The 19,221-nt window shown below is 45.3% G+C and overlaps 1 protein-coding gene across 2 annotated transcripts; it reads right to left on the bottom strand.

The window, feature by feature from the left end:
• Positions 1 to 468: 468 nt before the first annotated feature.
• Positions 469 to 17,841, bottom strand: pprc1 (PPARG related coactivator 1). Of its 2 annotated transcripts, none has more exons than XM_083774526.1 (14): positions 17,730 to 17,841; positions 14,477 to 14,572; positions 13,499 to 13,648; positions 11,815 to 11,895; positions 9,580 to 11,734; positions 9,036 to 9,089; positions 6,508 to 6,568; positions 6,045 to 6,112; positions 4,625 to 5,345; positions 3,690 to 3,890; positions 2,958 to 3,024; positions 2,571 to 2,692; positions 2,114 to 2,265; positions 469 to 1,043 (listed from the first exon to the last, which is right to left on the bottom strand). In XM_083774526.1, exons 1-14 carry the CDS (start codon positions 17,811 to 17,813, stop codon positions 943 to 945), a joined length of 4,113 nt encoding a protein of 1,370 aa, XP_083630652.1. In that variant the 5' UTR covers positions 17,814 to 17,841; the 3' UTR covers positions 469 to 942. The 2 variants fall into 2 exon arrangements, with proteins under 2 accessions (XP_083630652.1, XP_083630653.1); XM_083774527.1 differs by having other exon boundaries at positions 9,580 to 11,713.
• Positions 17,842 to 19,221: the final 1,380 nt, after the last annotated feature.

Below are 19,221 nucleotides of genomic sequence, written 5' to 3'. Positions count from 1 at the left end.
TCCTAATGCCACGCCATACAGCTACAGATGAGGTGGTTTATTCCATGTTGCCTGAAACCAGCCCCTAGGGGGCTTTGTGTTATTCTTTTAACCCATTCTGACCCGAGATCAGATTCATACGAGGTTTCCACTGGACACACACTGGTCTGACTAACCCATTCTGACCTGAGATCAGATTCTAAAAATGTCAGTCGTTCTTCGATTTTTTCAAAAATAGCAGACCTACAAGCTCGTATCGCGCCACTCGGTGGCGCGATATGAGCTTGTAGATCTGCTATTTTTAAATAGCTAAAGCATAACATGATGCTGACACCAAAATGGGTGCCCGGTCAGAATGGGTTAAACAATTATTGTAAAATTGTACCACTTTACCATTTACAAACTGTTACAAGTATTCAGTAAATAAAAAACAGAGCTACATGTAATCAATGTGGACAATCATACATACAGAATGAGAAACACAAGCCATTCCAAGTTTTGGTTTTTATTAAGGTCTGTAGTACATTTCTCATCAATGTACTGTATTACACCTCCCAATCATAACTGAAAGCCATTCAACTTATTTTCTAAGTTTTAGACATCATCGAAGTCTAATCATACATTTAAATAAACTCCTTAAAAAAATGGTTTATAGTACTATTTTGATTCATTCCACTTTTTTTTTTAAACTCTTTTATTCTTTTCATACAAATCTTCACTTCAATAGAAGGTGTTAGCTTGCAGAAATAAATTTGAACACAAAGAAAAATAAAATAAAAAAACAAACAACAGGTAAACTCAAAGGCAAGCTGGGAAGCACCGAGCCAGCCAGCGGGTCTGGGAAGCACCGAGCCAGCCAAACGGGTCTGGGAGGCACAGAGCCAGCCAAACGGGTCTGGGAGGCACAGAGCCAACCAGCGGGTCTGAGGTAAGTGTGTTTCCTCTTCTGGTCGAAGGCCTCCGTTACCTTTTCAGACTCTTCTGGGCTTGCTTCAGTAAAGTGTCAAAGTCTAGTGCATTAAAGTTGGCCTTTGACGGCGATGGGTCGAATTCTCTATTCGAATCTGCAACAAGAGAGGGGGAGACAGACGTCAAGACAATAGAAGACCAGACAACAGGGATGTTCACATGGCATTTTGTCCTTTATCCCGTCACTATTTTGGGCATGTCGGAATTGTTTTTGCAGTAATCATGTTGGGTTTTCTGTCTAAAACTAACTTTTTAAATACATTTACTTTAACTGGGATCCCAAACCCAGTATATAGAGCCCATTAGTATGTCGCTCTATCCAAATTTCGCTAAAACTAACTGATCACAACGTGATGCGTTGGTAGCTTGGAAACCTTTTTGGTAGCTTGCAGATCTTTTTGCCGAATGTTCTCCCCCATTTTAATCATGCTGGGGTTCAAGTGGTTAAATGGTGGATCAAACTCCTCTTGTCGTTCGTTTATTCAGTGCACTTGGTGCGTCGTCGTTCGACAACCTGGTGCGCTGCGCCCTGGGTGCCGAGTGACCGCACTGACCGACCCTACTCAGAGGTTGGGGTTGTCCAGTGTGTGTGCGTCCCGAGCTCTCCCCAGCAGCGAAATTGGTCCTTTGAGCTTTATTATTACACGCGCATCAACATGTAGACCCACAGCAGGTAGGCTAATGTTAAGAATGACCTTTCAATGTTAGAGGAAGGTGTTGTTTTAACTGGTCGTTCGTAAATAAGCCACACTATGATGTCACCACCCAGTGCAAAGGAAAGAAAGGAAAGGTACTATGTTTACCCAGGGTAACTGGACTAAGCTCAAGAACTTGTTTACAGCCAGGCCCTGCTCATAGAACATTTCATGGTAGAGGTTCAATGCCTTGCTCAAGGGCACTTCAGCGGTGGTAATTTTAACGTGCCGGTCCAGGGATACGAACTAGTGACCTTCCGATATCAAGACCGCTCCGCAAACTGTTCAGCCACCGCTGCCTCAAAAACACTGAAAACAACTGAGCACATTCCCGGTGCGCATTTCCGAACGCACCCATAGTCCTCTGTGTACTACTAGGGTTGTGTTGAAGCACCTCTAAAAGTTATTGTACATCTCTGCCCATTATAGGATAGGAGTATAGATTAAACTCAGTGGTAATGGCAGCATACCCAGGTCAGCATAGCTGGTCTGGCAGAACTGTCTCCTTCCACCGAAACAGAGATCAAAGGGCAGCTCATCAGGTCTGCGCAGTTTGCTTCCGTTCTCGATGGCCGTGAAGGCGTCCTTAGTGTCATAGTAGGTCACAAACCCGTAGTTGTCCCTGTCACAGAAGAAAGAAAGAAAAACACACAAAATTAAACACTTTGTCATGACAATAGAAAAGACAGAATACAGTCTTTATAGGCTGTTCTTTTTACAAGTGTGCATTGCTTTTAAAAGAGCAACCTGGGGGTGTTGCCAGGATGCTCCAGTTATGAGCAAGGGTTGTTTTAGCACCGTTGTTGGCCCAGGAAGTCACACGCAGAGCTTCCCAGGTTCAAAGACGGTGCATAAGAACTCAACAATATGGGCTACGACGCTACGACCACAATATAAATGTGTCTCAACGAATGATCCTTTACTTACCCATGATCTCTAAAGTGCAGAGTGCATTCCTCAATCTCGCCATATAAAGAGAAGCGCTCTCTCAGTTCCTTGCGGGTCATCGTGCCCCGAATTCTGCCAACGTAAACAACTCTGCGCTCCTCCTGAGAGAAAAACAGCACTTGGGACATTAAAATATGTTGATGTTGAATATATTGATGTTAAATATGTTGAAGATAAACGGTTGGGAATGTCTATGATTTCATGTTAGCGTGGCTAAAAGGCCAGTCCATACCAATGTAACTCCTTGCAACAAGCAAGCATGGTTTTTGCATTATCCCCAATGGCAGTTGCATTGGTGTTGACTGGCTGTAAAACCGTTTTGCTGAAAGGTCTTTAACGAGGATCACATAGTAAAACCCAACTTACGATGGCTTTCTCCTTGCGTCTCTTCACCTCTTCGGAACTTTCTCTTACAGTGGGCCTATAGCTTGACCTAAAAAGGTGGACCAATAGGACATTTGATATTTCATATTTACAGGACATTAGCATTTCATAGTATTTACTTAGTCTGGCACAGCTTCACACACATTGACACAAATGTTAAGGACACAGCACTACGGTACAGTGTGACGTAATGTTTGCCTTCAACCCCAGATGAACGTCATACCTGCTCATCCTTCTGCCTCTACTCAAATGTTCTCAACCCCAGATGAACGTCATACCTGCTCATCCTTCTGCCTCTACTCAAATGTTGTCAACCCCAGATGAACGTCATACCTGCTCATCCTTCTGCCTCTACTCAAATGTTCTCAATCCCAGATGAACGTCATACCTGCTCATCCTTCTGCCTCTACTCAAATGTTGTCAACCCCAGATGAACGTCATACCTGCTCATCCTTCTGCCTCTACTCAAATGTTCTCAACCCCAGATGAACGTCATACCTGCTCATCCTTCTGCCTCTACTCAAATGTTGTCAACCCCAGATGAACGTCATACCTGCTCATCCTTCTGCCTCTACTCAAATGTTCTCAACCCCAGATGAACGTCATACCTGCTCATCCTTCTGCCTCTACTCAAATGTTCAACCCCAGATGAACGTCATACCTGCTCATCCTTCTGCCTCTACTCAAATGTTCAACCCCAGATGAACGTCATACCTGCTCATCCTTCTGCCTCTACTCAAATGTTCTCGCCGTCTCCAAGGGGAACGAGAGCGCGACCGACTGCGCGAGTGGCTCCATGACCCAGAGCGAGAGGAGGAATACGAGTAGCGTCGTCTCCTGGGAGGGGAGCGGGAGACGGAGCGAGAGGAGGAACAGGAAGAGGAGCTGGATCTACTGGCAGAGCGACGGCGATATCTGCCAGAAAAACAAGATGGGAGTGTTGGTGATCATGTCTGAAAAACACTAGATGTAAAAAGAAAAACATTCAAAAATATGTCTAGAGCCTGACCAATATATCGGCTATTGGCAATTATGCAGCCAAATTGTCCAGATATCTGTAACCTTTTATAAATGTTCAAAAATAGCACATCTTACTCCTAACATGTCATAATTTTTTGAAGCACTTTAGTATAAAATTCATATAAACTGAACATTTATTTTATACCAACACATTAGCTTGAACATTGTATATATAATTCCAATGAAACGTTCTTTTCATATATTGTAATTGTAAGTGTTGTAAATTTTATTTATTTCGATCTTGTGAAGTCATGTTTATTTGCTTGCTTCCAAGTTAATGTTCTTAAATAGTATTAGAAACTGTCACAGAAAACACACAAAATTAATCGCTTTGTCATGACAATAGAAAAGACAGAATACATATGCTGGTTTTTACAAGTGTGCATTGCTTTTAAAAGAGCAACCTGGGGGTGTTGCCAGGATGCTCCAGTTATAAGCAAAGGGTTGTTTTAGCACTGTTGTTGGCCCAGGAACTCACACACAGAGCTTCCCAGGTTCAAAGACGGTGCATAGGAACTCAACAATATGATTACATCCGTAATCAATGTTCTAGGACTCTCCGATATCAGGATCAGACCCAAGGCATCGGGTCGGATTCCCTGATGCGTCGTGACTGTTGAGGGCCTCACCTCTTCCTGGGTGGAGTGCGAGATCTGGACTGAGAGGAGGAGCTGGAGTCTGAATCCGAGCTGCTGGATGTGGGGCTGGGGGAACGATGGGACCCTCCTCTCCTGCTAGGCCGACCCCTCTTCCTGTCTTTAGAGTCGGTCCTCGGGCTGGGGGAGTGAGAGTCGCCGTGTCGGCGGTAGGAGCGCCCGGACCCCCCCTGCTCTGGAGGAGCATCGTCATCGGTCTCCCGCCTAACGGGGGAGGCGTCGGGGGTCTCTAGAACAGAGCTTCCTGTACCGGCGTCAGTCCTGTGATCCAGCGGATCCGTCTGTGACGAATCGGGCATTTTCGTATCCAGAGCAGGTGTGGTTGCCTCGACTCTGCGCTCGACCCTTTGGGAGGGCGGCTGAGTAGTGGTTGTGGTGGTGGGCCGCTTGATGGTTTTGATGGTGATGAAAGGCTGTTGCTTGACGTTCCAGCGCTGGCCCTGGTCCCCAGGGGAAGCCACCTTGTTGGGGAGGCAGTAGTCATGGTCCAGGGATGCCAGTTCGGGCGACACAGCGGGGGCAGGAGCCGTGGGTTTACTGCGGAGCTTGGCTGCGGGCAGCGGCCGGGCGTCTATTTGGATAACCTTGGATGGGGATGGCTTGGGGGCCTCGGTGGCCCTGCTCTTACCCAGGAGGGCCACAGGAGCCAGGGGCTTCCACATCTGGTGAGGAGGAGTGGCTGGGGGAGTCAAAGCTGCAATGGAGAGAGAAAAGGCTTGAGGAATTACAACTATTATGTGGCACTTGAGACAAACTACGATTTGGGATTTATATTCTAACAATACAAGCTCAATGGGTCAAATGATGACTGAGGACTGAGGACATACACAACCAAAGGGTCACCGTCTGAAGCCCTTGCACACCAGGATTGCACCACAGCAAGACTGGCCAGCTTAATAAGCTTTACTTTACCAGTGATGGAAATAGGTTTTCAATGTAATGAGTCCCGGGATGCAGGGATAGTCTTTTAGAAATGAGTCCCAGGGACAATTTTATGAGTCCCACTTCAACGACGTTAGGAGTCATATTTTGCCATTTTTACAAATTGCAGCATTTAACTCCCAATTAATTTTATATGGTTATATTCATGTAGAAAACAGAATCAGAAATGATTATTATAACTAAAGCTAGCAAAATAAACTAGAATAAAAAACAGTACAGTAGTGCATCCCGTGGCCACAGAGGACGTTTGTTTTATTGCTTCCCTTAACTATAATCTGCGTTTTGGGTGTGCAAAATGCACCCCGTTTTAATATCTGCTTTACCATGCAATTTACCAGAAGACAAAAAGGTATTTGGCTCGACTGACTTCGGTTTAATCCTCATGGCTTTAATCAATCAATCAATCATTTTGGCATCGGGCAGCAGTTGGATCAATGTTGTCAAGAATTACCTGCAATACTTGAGAGGTCATTGGCTCTCACACGCTCCACAGCAATTCTCTCTGCAGTAAATGCACCACTGTAAAAAAACAAGTGCAAGGTCTTTGTCAGCAAACATTTATAAGGCCCTCACAGGTGTCTTCATTTATTAGCCCGATTAGACCTCATCTCAGGAATGTCTGGGTGTACACAGAGACTTTACAGTGTAGAAACATATACCTCAGGCTGTCTTACAATGAGAAAATCGGATCAATTTCGGACAGATCCAGAGCACTCAAGACTCAAGGCCATTACCAGGGCCGGTCAAACGGCAGTGCTGTATGATGATCGCGGTAGGTCTTGGCAAAACATGGCTACTGGCCACCTTCAGACACACACACAAACACGCATACACTCCAAGATCTTGCCAGGAGACTTCTCCCAGCACACACGCACACGCACACAGAGCAGCATGGCGGCTGTAGGGTAACTCACCTAGAGTTTCCTACAGCAGCTGCTCTACCAGAGACCTCCGGCACAATCTTCTCCACTTTGGCTGAAGGGAGAAAGAACAGGGGAAGAGAGAGCTGATGAGTACAGGGAACGTCGGTGGACCCGGGTAGGCAACAGGAAGGTACATGAAAAGACAAAAGAAGATTTGTGGTGGAAAAGGATTTTGCGAGATGAGGTGAAAAGAAAACCAGGATGTAGCCAAATAGTACAAACCCAGGGTGGGCGTTTTCGTTTATATACTAGCCATCTCCACGGCATAGTACCAACACAACCTGACCAGCTGGTACCAACAGAACCTGACCTGCTGGTACCAACACAACCTGACCCGCTGGTACCAACACAACCTGACCCGCTGGTACCAACACAACCTGACCCGCTGGTACCAACACAACCTGACCCGCTGCCGTTACTATACTTTGCGCTCCACTTTGCAGATGGTGAGACCCTTCGATGTGTCTGGTGTTCATAATGATATGCAATTGTACATCACTTTTTCAGAAAGAGGGGGTAACAAAAGTAATACTATTAGTTATATTACTACTATATATATATATATAACGAGAAATGTAAGCAATTACATTTGTATTTGTAATATGTAAAGTAATATTACTTAGGAAGTGTAATTAGTTGACCTTTACTTATTGCTACTTTCCTGAGTAACTTGCTCAAAACCGAGTATGACCAGGACAAACGCCATTGAACGAGAACAGAGGTGAGTGTACAACTACAAACTGTCCCCACTTGTCCTGGCTGGGGCCTATACATCGGTCCAGACAAAGACAGCAGGGGGAGAGTTAAATAGATTTGCAGACAGGGCAAAAATCCAACAGCTGAGCAGACAGGAACACAAAGCTGCCAGCAGCTCTGCATCCCCCCCCCACCCACACCCCCACACACACGTCCCGGTCTTAAAGTGGAGAAATCGCACAATACGAACAAATTTATACGATTCATGCAGTATGCGGGAATGGTCGTGACTCGTGATGCAATGAAGATTCTATGACCAATCAGTAGTCTGTAGTGTTTTCACGTCATTTTTTGACATTAGGAGCATAGGGATATTTTTGCGCTAATTTGTCTAAAAGTGGCAAACTTTGTACAAATGTAGCCCAGGGCATGCTCGAATTATTTAGCTAGGGCGCCCGAGCCGGCGACGTTCGGGGTCGCCATCGCCACAGCGGTCAAATCCATATGGCCACCATTAATTATCTATATAAAAAGGCAAAGGTTTCTAAATTTAATTATGCTTTAAGTAGCATGTGACAAGTCAAACTAGGGTGTTTTCATGATGCTGAATCCTTTCCAAGCATTAGATTTGCACAAAAAACACTCGTTGGGCTAAAAAATGGCCATAGCCGTCATCACAAATGTGACGAGTGGCTATGGCCGAATCAAATCAAATCAAATACCATCCACTTGCCATTTTGGCAAATGTTTTGGAGGCGTTACCCACACGTTTAGCTGTGTTGCTCGCCCGATACCTCAATGTAAAGGTGACTAGTCAACGATTAAAATGATATAAAATACAATACTGTTTGGTATTATTGAAGTGGAGAAATAATAGACCAAAGTTAAGTTTCCGAACATTTCTTGACGAGTTTACACCGGCTCAGCTCACTTGCAACATCGACGGAGAGAGGTTAAGGCTGAGCAAAGATATCCATATGTCGATATCATATAACCTCCGTGATAATGGGTCGTCTATGCTGGTCAAAAATAGCAATAGTGATTTCCTAAAAACATAGTACTTTTGTACAACTTTTGTTGAAATGTGTCCTGTATTTCTTTTTGTTAGGGATTCACAGTGTCTTGCTCAGGGACACCTCCGACACATAATATTTCCAGGGGGCGAACCGGGGTAAACTCCTATTTCCCTAGACAGCCGGACACCTGGGTTGGGGACCAGGGGGTTGAACTGGGGACCTCTACCCATTCAGCTGCCCTTGGCTTAAACCTACTAATGACCGGCTCTAACATTCTTCATAACAGACGACTGGAAGCAATAGGGGGACACACAGACAGACTTCAGGTATCCAATGACAGACCGCACAAGCCTCTACCCACGTCCCACCCCCGTCCCCTGTCCCTGTCCCCTGTCCCCGTCCCTGTCCAAAGATAGTGCTGCAACGTTATACAGCCACTTCCATCCATTACAAAAATCAGGAAAGCGATCCTCGGACGCGTGGGAACCTTGTACTCGACTACTGTATGTGACCTACAATTTAAGCTGCTGGCCATGTTTACAACTGGCCAAACAGCATGGGCACAATGTTTGTTTCAGCCAGGGAGGGAAACAACACCTCTATGGCAGAGGCTTTCAAAGTGTGTGTGCCCCCAAATCTCAAGAAACAGCTGTATTCACAGGAAAGATCACCAAGCGCACAACTCAACACGTTTTGAGTTTATAGCCATTTGCTACTTAACACATTGCTACTACAGATACATAATATATACGGTGAAATCAGGTGGCCTTCCTGATATGGCGATGCCTTATACTGTACGTCACTCACCTTGAGTCTCTTCAAACTGTTCCAGCAAGCTGGTCAGGTCTGCAGCTTCAATACCTGAGAGACAATAGTCATGTTTAAAAACCAAATGTGATTGCCTTCACATTAAATCTCTATTTGTATTTATTCAGTAGTAAATGTAAGCATACAAAAAAGAAAAATCACTAAAAAGGTCCTATGACAAGCCCTGAAAATATTATGATACTATACATCACGTGGTCTCAGTGAAAACAGTCTGGAAGAGACCATACTGTATGTGCAGTGGTGGAAAAAGTACTTTTTTTTTAGATTTGCACTCCCAATGAGACATCAAAATATTAGCTAATCAAATTACCCCCTTTTTTGGATTTTGGATGTCACAGGTCTTTAAGACCGATTTTATACAAATTCTGTTTTAGTCTTACGTCTATTTAGTCATCTGAAATTGTTTAGTCTTACTCGACTAAATATCAAAATCTTTTAGTTTACACTAGTGCCAGTGAGAATTGCCTGAAAAGGCGACACCAGGTTCAAAGTTTACAAGATTTACGACAGGCTCCAAGCTCACCTATTTCACTGGTGAAAGCCTCGATCAGCTCCTGTGTGCGACTCTTTGTCCGCAGTGGCCCGGGTTCTGTGGTGGGACGATCTGCATCTCCGACTCCGTGTGCGACAGGGTTGGTTTCTTTCAGGATTTCAGATCGTTTTGCTTGAAACGGGGCGGTCTGGGGCCTAGTGACGGCAAGCCTGGAAGGCCTGCTGGCAGAGTCATTCACTGGGGTAGCAGCAATGGGCAGAGGCACGTTCTGGATCATTAAAGTGGTTCTGGGTTTCTGGGCAGACACAGTAGCCGCGTTTGTTTTTGGGGACTTTGTAGTAGTGTTAGACAAGCCTTCATTGATGGTCACAGGTTTTGCAGAGTTTAGTTGAGATGAGGGTCTTTCCCCAGCTCCGCCCTCAACTTCTGAGAAAGAGCGTTTCTCTGCTGCAGGCGTGAGCTCAGAGACTGACTGCATGACGGGCGGAGACCCAGAGTTGTGAGGCACAAGAGGCTTAGCAGCGGGCAGGGTAGTGTGCAGAGGTGAGGGTAAGGTTGTCGGGGCAGCGCCCGGTGGTTGTTTGGGTTGAGAGGACTGAGGGGTAGGGTCCGGTTGAGGTTTAGGGGCCGAAGCAGCGCTGGCAGCCTTCCTGGAGGCGGCGGCCACCATGTAAGCTGGAGGCACTAGCAGTGCCTCGGGGGTGGGCGGCGCGCCCGGCCCCATGGGGTGCCAGGCAGTTTTCACCTCCTCCACCTCCTTCGACAGTGGTGGGTGGGGGCGACGGGCATCTCGGGGACAGGGGTCGGGCAGACAGGGGATGGGAGTTAGTTCTTTAGGGGGTTCAGGGAGACTGGGCCACTTGGTGCTGTGGTCCTCCACTCTCGCCACCGGAACAAGCTTCTTCTGCAGACGAAGTCGCCGGTACTCCGCCAGACTGAGAGCTTTGGGTTTGGACTCTGGGGCAGGAGGAGGGGCCAGATCGCTTGCCTTTGCGGTCACAGGAGGAGTAGAGGACTCACTTGGGGGCAGCGGGTTTTGGGGTCGAGCGGTGGAATCGTGTGGAAACAGAGGTGTTGCTGACTGGGGGACAATGGGGACTACAGCGCTAACTGCTGATGAGACAGGAAGCGTATCAGCTGCCGGAGCTGACAGTTTGGCCATTTCCTTGGACTGAGAGGAATTTATGCGTGTGGGGGTACCATCGACAGGACTTGTATTTCCTGGAGACTGGTCTGTAGTGGGTGGCAACAGTTCTGCACCGTTCTTGATCGTTTCAGCCGGTAGCGTTAGGGTGGTGACTTTTGATATTTTTTCAGCCGATACTCCTTTACATCCTGTGGGCTTTGGAAGAGAACTAGGAGGACTTGAGGAACATGAGGCCATAGATTCTTTATTTTTCTTCTCTTTTTTGCTAGACTTTTTTACAGTTTTATGGGGCGACACCGTCGGTCTTGACGAGGAGCTCCGAAGGATCCTTCCTTCCACGGGAAGAACGTCGTCCTCCTCCTCCTCCTGTCTGAGTCCTTTTTTACTTTTCTTTTTCTTTCTCCTCCGAGATGGGCTTTTCTCCCGTATCTCTTCTTTGGGTCTTTTTACGACCACTTCGTCCTTCACCACCTCCGAGCTTGCATGTGGGGCCAGATGGCGTGCAAATTCTGCCAGGGCCTCATTGGCCATGGTGTCATCGTAGTCATCGTCGTCGACAATTATGTGTTCGGAAATGTCGGAGGCTGCATCCTCCTCGTCGTCAGGAACCCTCTGCCTCATCTCTGGGGCATTGTGTGGCACCACCGGCCCAGGGAGAGAAAGATCCATGTCTTGGATGGCCAGGATAGGCTCTCCGTGTTCCCCCTGGTCCACCACTTCAAGTAAGATGCCTCCTTCAGGCAACATCTGCTCCTCCAAACCGTCCTCCACACAGATGGTCATACAGTAGGGGTGCATGTGCCTAACCAGGTCCCCCAAGCTAACCGAGAAGCCGTCGTAATCTTCACCCTCCTGCTCAAGAGTTATGGAAGGGAGGGTCCGGTTCCCCCAGTCGGGCAGTTCCTGATCCGGAGACGACGGCTGCCTCGCTGGGCTCGGGGTGAGGGAGCCATAGTCGTCCTCCTCGCCGTCACTCCTCTGGACAGAACCAGAACCCGCCAGTGGCCTCGAGAGGCTCTGCATGCAGAAGGGAAGAAACTAAATCAAAATCACATTTTCTGGACATTCACATCTGTGCCAACATGCATGGTCTATATAGACTGTTAACAGACATCTACCTTTCCAGCTGAGAAAGGTCTCATGTTGCAGAAAGGGTCCTTCTCTGGAGGGGATCGCGACAGACACAGCAACCTCCTCAGCTAAAAGCAGAACATAAGAAAAGAAAAGAAAAGCTTAACAATCACATATACAATTATTTGACTCGTTTAACCCATTTTGACCCGAGATCATATTCTGAAAATGTCTTCTACATCCTGACAGTTTTCTGAAAAAGCTATGTTTCTATGTCAGTAAAAGGGGTTCATGCACATCAAACCAAGGGTACTTTAAATTAACAAAATAAATACATTAAAAAAAAATAGTATAGTGGCTGTTGTACAAGCTCTGAGCCCTGTCGCCATGGCAGTAATGACGACACAGGTCGTTGTACACGCATTATCACTTTATGTATATAGGGCTATGATTACACTGCACTGCTCCGGCAATGGCACTATCACTTACATACTGTATGTGTATGATATCGGCTCTCACTTGCACAAGAGACTGACATTCTATGTCAGCTAAAATGTTGTCCTTACTTGCACAAGAAGCATGTCTGCCTCATTTTATTTCCATTTGGTACCAACACATATATTTGACGTTGTGACTTCTTGTCATGTTACTTTGTCCTCCTAAACTTCAAAAACACACACACTCTACTATACTATACTATATAAATTGTTGCCAGCTGTTGATTTCTCTCTATAGTAATCAGCTAGCCTGGGCACCATTTCATTTAGGGTATAGGTACAGGATCATATGATGATCCTGTCGGGAGCGAATGATAGTCGTCAGGCAGGAACAACGGGCGGCAACTTCCTTTTCTCAATAAAAGCTACAGGCTACGAGAGCTTTTATTGATAAAAATCGGTTTGAGGGAAAAGGAAGTTGCTGCCCCGTCGACTACAAAACAATACTACAACATGACGTAACGATAATACCGAACCGATGACCGCCCCATGCAATAACAAAGATGGCGGCACCCATCAGCGGTGCGTTCGTGCTGCAGAAGCTACTGAGTCTGACTGCTCCTATACGACCACCGGACATGGAGATCAGCTTTCTCCGCTTGTTATCGTTTACGTGGCATGAGTTGTATGGGCAATTTTTGGTGCTTTGTGGCAGCTAGACAGTGACACTTACAGGCCGGGCATATATACTACATGCGTTTTCAGTGATTGTGCGAAGTGTGTATTCATTGATTTCATGGAGGCACATATTTTGAGACGATTCTGGGTGTACGATAAACCTTTTGACGACTCCAACATATTTTTTAAACGTCTGGAGGATGTGGCCTCAAACTGGTGTCCCCGTTGTTGTCATATCATTATAGACAAAAAACATTAAAAATAAATAGGGGATACAAGCTAAAGATGCAACGTGTTAGCTGCTTTTTTCCCAAACAGGGCTTAGGACCTAGCCCAGTGTTATTAGCCACTCAACCCTTAGGTGGTTAATATTAACACTGCGTCGATAGCATTTACACCTTCCAAGTTATACTATTATAACCTAAATGTATCAAAGTCTAAGCTATACATCCTCCCCATGAGGTGTCAAGTGAAGTGTGTGAAAAGCACCATTAGGCATGTTGTGTGAAGCATGGGTTGTGTGTGTGTGTGTGTGTGTGTGAGAGTGAAGAATGTGAGAAAGAGTGTTCCGGAGTGAGTGAGTGAGTGAGTGAGTTTAACAGCTGGGGGAACTAACCGGGGAGTGCTCTCTGGCCTTCTGACCCGACAGCAGGTCCGAGTCAGGCAGCATGTCGAACGGAGACAGGTTCTCGTCATCCACGTTGTCCAGGATCTCCGTTAGGGCTGTCAGCAGCGTCGCCTCGCTCTCCTCGTCTAGGCCTTTAGCCTGAATAAAGATGCAGAATTACATTAACACAGCCAAGGCGGTGGCGTAACCGTCTGGGCACCCGACTGGTAATCCAGTCGCAGTGTGCCACGGGTTCGACTCCCGAGCCCGACACGGCCTTTACTGCATGTCATCCCCCATCTCTCTCCCGTTTCCTGTCAGCCTACTGTCTGTCCCTTCAAAAACCAATAAAAGGCGTAAGCCGCAAAAAAAAAGAATTACATTAACACATTTTAGACCGGAGGGCGATTCTACAAAATGTCTTCTAAATCCTGACAGGGTTTTATGTTTCTATATGTCAGTGGTGCTCAAATTATTTCATGTCAAGGACCCCAAAAATTATATGTAATTGGCCACCGACCACAGTCTGGAAATATGTAGTTCCAGGGACCCCCCCAGAAGCAAAGATTTGAGTTAAAAACGTTTGTTCTGAAAGAATATATATATATATATATATATATATATATATATAATGGGTTAAGTATGCACGCCAAGGGCATGTTGGATCACAGTTCATCACATGAACAGTACTACAGTCAATATGCTGTGGTCAGCAATTTTCTGCAAAGATATTTGGTGGAGAGGGGTTAAAAGGAGGGGGGGGCTTAGGATAGAACATACCGTTGGGGACTAGTCTCCAGTCAACGAATTATGTTAAGTGGTTGACAAAACAATAGATCAATTTAAATGTCTCTGTCACCCCCTTTCCACCGGTTTGGTTCTTAGTCCATGAGCCAGAGCTCCAAAATTGGTGGGAAAAACTAGACCTATATTAAATTGTTTATAGGATACAAATTGTGTACAAATTCATGGTGAAAGGAGTGTTACCTCTCCGGTGTGGGTGTCCTCGAACATGGAGAGGATGGAAGGGTCCAGGGTGCTGTGAAAGACCTCCAGGGTTTCACCAGAGCTCAGCCCATCAGCCTAAGAGGAGAAGAACAAAAATAAAACACCATCTTTTAACAGAGGTTTTAACAGAAATAAACTGCAATGATCACGCAAACAGACAAATTTTGGATTCACACAATTGCTCCAAGTGTATGCAGCGCATGTTCGCCAACCTTAATCTGATCGTTTTCCGCATGTCGGAAAACACACGAATGTGCCAGGATGTGACGTTTTCATTTAATGCTGATTGACAGGCTAGGACTAGGTTACAACCAGCAAGACGCCCTGAGGGCGAGAAGCCGTGCCCGCATCCGCCTGGCAGAAGACAGACTGCTGGGCGAGCCCTGGCTGGCACTATGGCATGTGGGGTCAGATCAACATATGGAATGAATTCTGTACTGGCCATATATGGAGCGGTCTTGAGTGTACAGGGTTTGATGAGGTGACGTCAGATCAACATATGGATTGTCAGAACAGGAAGGACAGGTAGGGAAGGATGAACATATGGAATGTCAGAACAGGTCAGCTCCATATATGGAGATCTAAGGCCGGCTCCGTATATGCAGATCTAGGTGATGTTCCAGTCTTCTCCATGGATATCCAGTAAGACTCAAGGGTTTGATGATGTCAGATTGACATATGGAGCATGTCATGAGGCGTGATGGACTGACAACCATATATGGAGAATAGATCTAAGGGTATCCACGTCACATGATGTCACGACTCGGCGTGACCATATATGGAGGCGTGGGTGACCAACTGAAGGATGGACGGGAGATGCAGGTTTTCATAGTAAATGCTACCTATGGTCGCAATAACAAAAAGAAATGTGTTGCCTCAAAACATCCTTGCGGAATGTTAACCCATTTTGGGCAGGAACCCCTTTTGGTGTTAGCATTATGTTATGCTTTATAGCTATTGAAAAATAGCAGATCTACAAGCTCATAGCGTGCCACGAGCTTGTAGGTCTGCCATGTTTGAAAAATCGAGGAACCACTGACATAGAAACATAGCTTTTTTAGAATCTGATCTCAGGTAAAAATGGGTTTTTTAAGTTGTAAAAAAAAAAAAAGCATTGTTCCCCTAGAAACCCATAAAGTCCTCCTTCCATCCTCGTCCCAATGAAAAAGCAATAATGAGGTCATCCTTTAATCCTCATCCCAATGAATAAACACTAACACAGACATGTGTTTAGAAATTCATTCATATGCAAAACAATCCTAAGGGACGAGTTACAGAGAACCTAATCCTTAAAACTAACTAGGTGAGGAAAGTGATTTAATCACACTGCTATGATGAGTTACTATATGAATGAATGACGCCCTTGTACAAACTTACAAAGCCACATTGACAACACTTTAGAAACAAGTAAATACAATGAAATAACTGTAAAAAGCCACTACAAATTGAGATGGAAATGCAGGAAAAACAACAAGACAGGAGGACTGTCTGGCACACTATGCAGTTAGTATCATTCATGTTTGTTTTATTAACATATCCATGATGTAAAGAAAAACAACATTACTACCTCAGGAACAATACATTAACGAACTCATATTAACTATGCACTCTAATAAACGGGTATAATTTATAGGAGCGCTGGCCTGCTTTCAGACAAATGGTCTGCTGCAACCCACGTGTGTCCAGTATGGAGAGGCACAGAGCGCTGACATGTTGGCTCCCATGGGCTCAAGTCTCGTCTGTCCCATCGCGAGACGTGTCACTTAGGATAGGAGATTTAAAAAAAGAACAGATCTACAAGCTAACAGGCCGTCGCATCGCGACGGCCTGTTAGCTTGTAGATCTGTTCTTTTTTTTGAACGAGGCTTCACCCCTCCTTCCCCCCACCCAACCCACGTGTTGCACTACAACAAACATGCTTCTAAGGCGTGGAACCTCCACCATGTTATTATCAAGGCGAATTTATTTTTAAAAAAAACACGTTTTTTTAAGTTATAACTTTAAGTGCTTAAAAACAGTAGACAAGTCAAATAAAGAATAAAATGCATTAGGTTGACATGTCAAATAAATGAAATGCCGTTTGGTTATTATCTTATCTACCAAGCCACCAACAACATGTGATTCATCACATTCCTGATTGAAATATTTATTAACAGTTTGCAAGTACATTTCAAGCACAAACTCAATACAGAGACTGTTAACTGTGAGTGGACGACCCAAATAAAGCATTACACTTGTTTGTTTCAATTCATCAAAAGCCACCTACTTTTTAGTTATTCGCACGCCACACTTTGTTATTATTCACCACATTCTGAAACGACGCGTGTTTTAGTGTTAATACAAACAGATACACGACGCTCCCAATCGATGTCACTGTAAAGATGCTAAAGCAAACAATCACTGTCCTCTCTGGGTGAGGCTGACATCACTGAACCAGTGCCTCATCATGTGTTGACCACGTTGCTACAACCAGGAGGACTCTAGAGTCTATACGGTGTTCAATGCCTTTTAAATGTCAAGAAACCTTTGACAAAAAGAACGTGGGGCAATATAATAAACAGTGTTCGTAATTAAATGGCAACACTTCCTTTATTACTGGAACGGTCACAAACTGAAGGCTCGCGTTCGCCATGCGTTATTATAACTAGGCTACCACCACGTGTGTGACTGTGAATGAATCCCGTATCACAGCCAGGCAGCAGCTGCACGTTGAACATCTCTGGCGAGGGTTAGAACTCACTCCGAATCCGTTATAATGTGATATACGGCCGTGACAGGTCCATCGCTGAGACAAAACGCCGCTGTCACGTTACCGATCACCGAGAATCAGCCCCCACAAACTAAGTAAGGATAACCAATTGACCCGAGCATCGGGACAGCTAACACTATAGTAGTACTGGTCTGTTATCATCATCACCAACACGAATAACACTTTGTGTTACACTAAACACACAACCGCGTTTGACAAACATGGAAGGTGAGCAGCGGTCTGTCATCGCAGCAAAACAATAAAGTGCTCAATGATCATTTCCAACAGCTTTGCCAAGTTGGACCCCCTGGTCGCATCCACGTGTCACTTTTCTCCCATGCGCAGCAGACAGGCAAAGCAGTGCAGTTTGTGTACACAATATTAAAGGCCCGTGCGGGTTAACAACAAACAAAAAACGCCACACATAATTAACGTCCCGAGCAACGCGTGATATAACCGTGTCCTGGAACAGTCCCCTCTCACCTCGTCTAGTGTGTCCGTGGAGAATAAATCCATAGTGGAGATAGTTAGCGTCTCGTCGCCTCCTGCTCCCCAGCGCGACGCCATCTTCGTTCTGTGTGTGAAAATGCGTGCCGGGCCGGCCTGGTTCATCTATGGAAGTATGACGATCATATGAATCACGCACTCGCTCAACGCGCATTGGTCGAACCGAGCCGGCGAGGAAACCACGTGGTGCCGGCGTTCCCGGCAAAATTACGCAGAATGACGGCGGCGAGTTCGGAGGTCGCGCGCCGGCTCCCGTTGTCCACATCATTTTCTCGCCCCCCCCCCCCCCCTAGTGGCGAAAAATAAAACTTCTGGGAACTCAGATTATCCTCATCCTAGTTTAGACTCAGAGCAATGTGGACTACAGCGAATCTTTGCTGCATTACAACTCTGTCTCTATACTCTCTGACAGTATGCAAATGGCACCAAATGAACCCGTTCTCTGCCAGAGTTAAGGGAACGGGTACTGTACTACTGTCAGACTACAGAGACAGAGTTGTAATGCAAAGAGTCGCTGGAAATTCCACTTTGAGAAACACTGGTTTTAGGTTTATACAGTCTAGATTTATCTCTGACTCAGTGTACGAACCATTTGGTTCCATTATTACCATTCCTTTCCTGTACACTGACACTGTCTCACTCATAAAGGTCCATTTGGTGACATTACAGTTATTGGGGGGGGGGGGGGGCGGGTCTGAGGGTCGGGTGAGAAGGATCCACATAATAAAAAGAATAAGAATACAAATAATTATTTTTTATTATATTCTATGAATAGGCCTATAATAAGAAAATAGTAATATTGGATTGAAGTTTTGTCGTTTTTAAATAGCCTGCTAGAATAGTCAAGATTAGTCCTACAGACTGTTAGATTTGAGTTTTGACAATGCTGTGAAGTCAAACTATGTGTCATATTGCTACACTAAACCCTTTTATTGGGACTGATTGGTGATGACTAAATTGCTTTCTTGTCACTAAAGGTGTAAAGTCTTCCTGACAGGGGCTTCATAAGTACGGAGTCAGGATCCCATGGCTGGAGCTATTAAAGCAGCATAGCATTTTGTGTGAAATGTTTTAAGTTATAATTATAAATTATTGTCCATCAAAGTAGCCTATGCGTGGTTGTGTTTGTGCGTAGTAGTAGTTATTTTTAAGTCTAATATCCTTGATTAATGTCGTAAATGTAAGTTTTAGTAGCCTGGCTTGTTGTTTCCCTGGCTGGTTTTTGATTGATTGATTGGTAAGTGTATTTATTTGTCATCCCCATTAAAAATGAGTATAAGATTGTTCATTTGGTCTTATAACTGCTACTTCTGTCATACATTACAAGCACTTTACAAACCCATGATGTTTTTGCTTTATAAATCCACCATTGTTCGCTTGTTGAGCTACATCCTGAAATCTGAAACTTTCACACGTCCTCCGTTAACACGAAAATAATCTGGCACCCTCTGGTGGTGGCTAGCTGAAC

This window comes from Protomyctophum parallelum, assembly GCF_964188405.1.
Source record: "Protomyctophum parallelum genome assembly, chromosome: 10".
Classification (NCBI taxonomy): Eukaryota; Metazoa; Chordata; class Actinopteri; order Myctophiformes; family Myctophidae; genus Protomyctophum; species Protomyctophum parallelum.
The sequence above is the reverse complement of the archived record's forward strand: the minus strand, read 5'-3'. Positions and strand labels throughout refer to the sequence as shown.

Coding starts and splice junctions, on each gene's coding strand:
- pprc1 (XM_083774526.1), bottom strand. CDS start 17,813: ATGGCGTCGCGCTGGGGAGCAGGAGGCGACGAGACGCTAACTATCTCC. Junction 11,896..13,498: donor AGGCCAGAGAGCACTCCCCG/GTTAGTTCCCCC, acceptor TTCTGCTTTTAG/CTGAGGAGGTTGCTGTGTCT. Junction 1,044..2,113: donor GACCAGCTATGCTGACCTGG/GTATGCTGCCAT, acceptor CTCTTGTTGCAG/ATTCGAATAGAGAATTCGAC.